The sequence below is a fragment of the Humulus lupulus genome, chromosome 4 (genome assembly GCF_963169125.1).
Source record: "Humulus lupulus chromosome 4, drHumLupu1.1, whole genome shotgun sequence".
NCBI lineage: Eukaryota > Viridiplantae > Streptophyta > Magnoliopsida > Rosales > Cannabaceae > Humulus > Humulus lupulus.
In genome coordinates, this window is record NC_084796.1 from 50,137,121 (window position 1) to 50,141,114 (window position 3,994).

Consider the following 3,994-nt stretch of genomic DNA (forward strand, 5'->3'; position numbering starts at 1 on the left):
TTCTTAAAAAGAAATTGACTAGGTGAGTCTCTTGTCTTCTTTAGTGTAATTATTCTCGTGTTTTATTTCGCGACGCGTTTCATTGCAACAACAACTAGTCAAATTTGACCATTTCTTCCCCCTCCAATTCACAGGATTCCATCATAAAGCTATGAATGGAATGCTGTTATAGAGTATAGAGTAGACTCGGAATTTTTACGACATACTCGACAACGTCGTACTTTCCTCTCGTGGGTCACGACCCAAAAATTTAGGCCTAAGCTAAAACACATGACCCATTTGGTGCTTTCATACGTTAAAACAGACCAAAACAATAGAGAAATTTCCTTAGCTTTCACAGCCCACGACTCGAGACAAACATGTTATATTTATATATATATATAGAGAGAGAGAGAGAGAGAGAAAGAGATAATGATGACGGTGGTAATGACGATATTGAACTAATAATTAATCAAAGATCCCAAGAGCTAAGCTAAAAGCCTAACTTAGTTAACAAAAAAAAAACAATATCACGATCTCCAATTAAAATATGTAATCGCTTGCTTGCGTAGCGGTGGTCATAACGTTACCAACTAAAAGTAAACAAAATGCAATTTCACGATACCCAATAGTTTTATTTATTTTTTTCTTTTCTCAGTTTCAGTATATTAGGATCTTTTATTAGAAACCAATTAGGGTAGCCACACATAGACGAGACAACTTTTTCTTTTATATAATACCGTGCTAAACAGCCACACCATTCCATACGAGCATATTAGATAGAGTAGAGGGGCCACTCTGAATCTGAACCACATCAGTATCTCATCTCAACTGGATATTTTTGCTTGTAAAGCTATGAAAGCCACTAGTGAGGTTCAAGAGTTTGAACCCACCAAATTATGTGATAAATGAACAGTACTAGTAGGGATAGGATAGGACCTGTTATTTTCAGTTTTTTATCAGCTACCAACATAAACAGCCAAACCAAACAAAAAGCGAATCTAAACACAACTAGCACAAAACAACAAGAACAGGACATAAACATTATCTTGAGTCTGTACAATGAACAACCAGGATCAAATTAAGTCACCTAATTTTAATTAATTTACCTTCTTTTTTTTGTTTTTAATAATCTTTCTCTAAACCCCATTTTGTCATTTCTGGAATACAAATTCTCTAATAATCCCAATTAACTCACATTACTGAGTTAAATTTCAGCAACTTTCTCAAGCAACCGTGATGAAGCTATCCCCATTGGCAAAGCTTGACATTGACTGGAAAGCCGAATACCTAGCTGCCGGTGATGACGATGCTGACGGTATTTCTCTGGGATTGGTTGGCAATGCCAGCTTAAGCGATAGAGCTGAGGGGTCTACAGATGATTTCAGATTCAAGTTAAGATCAGCTATTGTTGTACCATGGGGGATTGAATGCAGGGCGATTGGCCGGACTAGCTTAGGTGCAGAGGTGTTAATCTCTGGATTTCTCTGGCCTATTGTCAAATTTTGAATTGGATTCTCAATTGAAGAGGGTAAAACAGTCACTGGACAAGTAGTCAGCAGAGAGAACCTCCCAGTAGAATTGCAAGGTTCAGGGTTCAGTGGTGGCAATGGATGAGAAAGTGAGTGAGAAGCATCATCTTGATGATGTTGATGATGATGGTATGGCTCTTCTTCCATTGGAATTGCCGTGACCTAATACAAGATTAAAAAGGAAAAAAACAATTAAAGGATGAGTTTCTTTTGCTATTGTTCTTGTCTTCATTTTCCTCTTTGGTTGTTGAGAAATTAAGGAAAGTGCAAAGAAAATTGAACATTTTTAATTTTTGACCAAAAATATTAGTTGCTCTGCTCAACAAAAACCTAAATCTATTATATATTTATTAATATATATAGGTGTAAAAGATTTGTTTTCCCAAATTTCTTAAAAATGCCAAAAATATACTAAAAGAAAATTTTCAAGTCCGAGAAAAAAAAATCGACAATATAAATCCAATTAATTTGTTTACTAGATTCAGTTGTGATCTGTTTATTTCAGAGAAAGGAAAATAAAAACAAAATATGCCAAACTCAAAATACTAGACCTCTGAATATTTGAAAACAGTAAATAAAAATTAACACAGAATGAACATTTTTTCCTAATATTAATATTTCCATATCACCAGTTTAGCATTTATATTTCTTGCTCGAAAATAGTAATTAATAAAAATAAATAATAATCAAGTTGAGAGGATTGAATTATTACCGTATCAGTGGTGATATCGAAGAGGCTAGATCTACGGCGTCGGCGATTATGATTGTTCCGGCGAAGAAAATATTTCTGAGCATGGCTAGCAACCTGCGTAGGCGTTCGAGTCTTGACGAAGTTCCTAGATATTCCTCGCCAATCTCCTTTCCCAACCTTCTGTAATCCCAGCAAGAACAGCTTGTGTTCTTCTTCCGTCCATGGAACTCCTAATCATCGTTCCAAAAAATCTTTAATCCTTTCATTCTTTCGAGAAAAATAAATATTGAAAAGAAAATTTTCTTTTCACTTAAAAAAATAGACATGCACAACCTAAAACAATACAGATTCATACATCAGATTAAAACCATTTCTAATAAATTAATAATCCACAAAAAATCTTCGAGAATCAATTAAATCACAATATATGAAGATTAAACGACATTAAGATCTGAGGCTGACCTCGCTTGCGCTCACGCTCGCGGTTCCCGCCGGAGTTATGGACGACGTCGTTTTCGGAGGTGTAACCTGGAGCGCCGTCGTCTTTTCCGGCGTTGTTGCTGCTGTTATTGGCGGCAAGGATGGCGGCGGTAACCTCTTGAGGCTGTTCGTACTGAGAGAGATTGTTCAAACTCACGCTCTTCCTCATAGAGTCAACCACTACCCGTACGCCAAACAGCATGAACTCTCCGACACCGGCATCATCAGGGACAGCGGCGGAGGACGAGTCGTTGGAGGAGCTCGTGAATGACATCTTCGTCGGAATAGGCGATGATCTCCACGTCCGTACGATCGGGGAAAGAGAGAAGTCAGAAGTGGGAGGAGGTAGAAGAAATACCACGCGCGTGCATTACACCACTGTGGAATGGAGAGGGTGAGAGGATTGGTGGGAGTGAGTATTTATATGGAACGAAGAAATGGGTTGAGAAGGTTTTGAGCAAAAGTCTTTTGTCCGAATATGACACGTGTCAGTTAATGATTGGTTAATTGATTTGTCTTTTGTATTTCGTGCTGTCTATTTATCAAAATCTCTCTGATCTCAATTACTCAAACACTATTTAATTGGATTTTTTTTCCATGGATTTTGCTGCTGTCACTTTTTACAAAAACAAATAAAAGAAAACAATAAAAACATTTCCACAACTAACAAATTATATCCTTTCATTTTTCAATCTTAGAAATTTTTTTATTACTTGATTATGCAGCTGGAAAATAAATTTGTGACTTGATCGAATGTAGGTAAAAAAGTGAAAAAAATAGTTACAAATAATAGAAATTAAATTAAAAAATAAATAAATACTGTATATATTATTTTCTTTGAGGTTGTTTAATGTTGGAATAAATTGATTGGAAACATTATATATACTTGGTCTATAATAATATTTATATGTAGCTTAGGTAGCTAGCTAGACTCATTAACTTGGAACTAAGGAATAAAGTTAGCACATGATTGTCCAATGTGACAAAATTAAAGGCATATATATAAACATATACTTTCATACATACATATATATATCCACTTATTGTGATAGGCACCTCATATATTCAAATTATGTACCATAGAGTTAAGTATATTCTTTCTTGAAAAGTCATAATGAAGTTTGACCATATAATATGACAATTGATTTGATATCTTAAAATAAATCTTTGGTTAGCTAGCTAAGAAAAGAGTGGTTGGAATCAACAAATCTCTCCATCTTTAATATAAATATTTGAGTTTTAGAATAAACAACACAATTGTGAATGTTAGGACAAATCCATGTCATTTCATTTATTGTGGGTGTAACATAAT

The 3,994-nt window shown here is 35.1% G+C and overlaps 1 protein-coding gene across 1 annotated transcript; it reads right to left on the minus strand.

Annotated features, from left to right (window-relative positions):
- Positions 1–998: 998 nt before the first annotated feature.
- On the minus strand, positions 999–3,075 carry LOC133830419 (transcription factor MYB1R1-like). Its single transcript, XM_062260396.1, has 3 exons — positions 2,665–3,075; positions 2,224–2,432; positions 999–1,673 (listed from the first exon to the last, which is right to left on the minus strand). Exons 1-3 carry the CDS (start codon positions 2,954–2,956, stop codon positions 1,206–1,208), a joined length of 969 nt encoding a protein of 322 aa, XP_062116380.1. The 5' UTR covers positions 2,957–3,075; the 3' UTR covers positions 999–1,205.
- Positions 3,076–3,994: the final 919 nt, after the last annotated feature.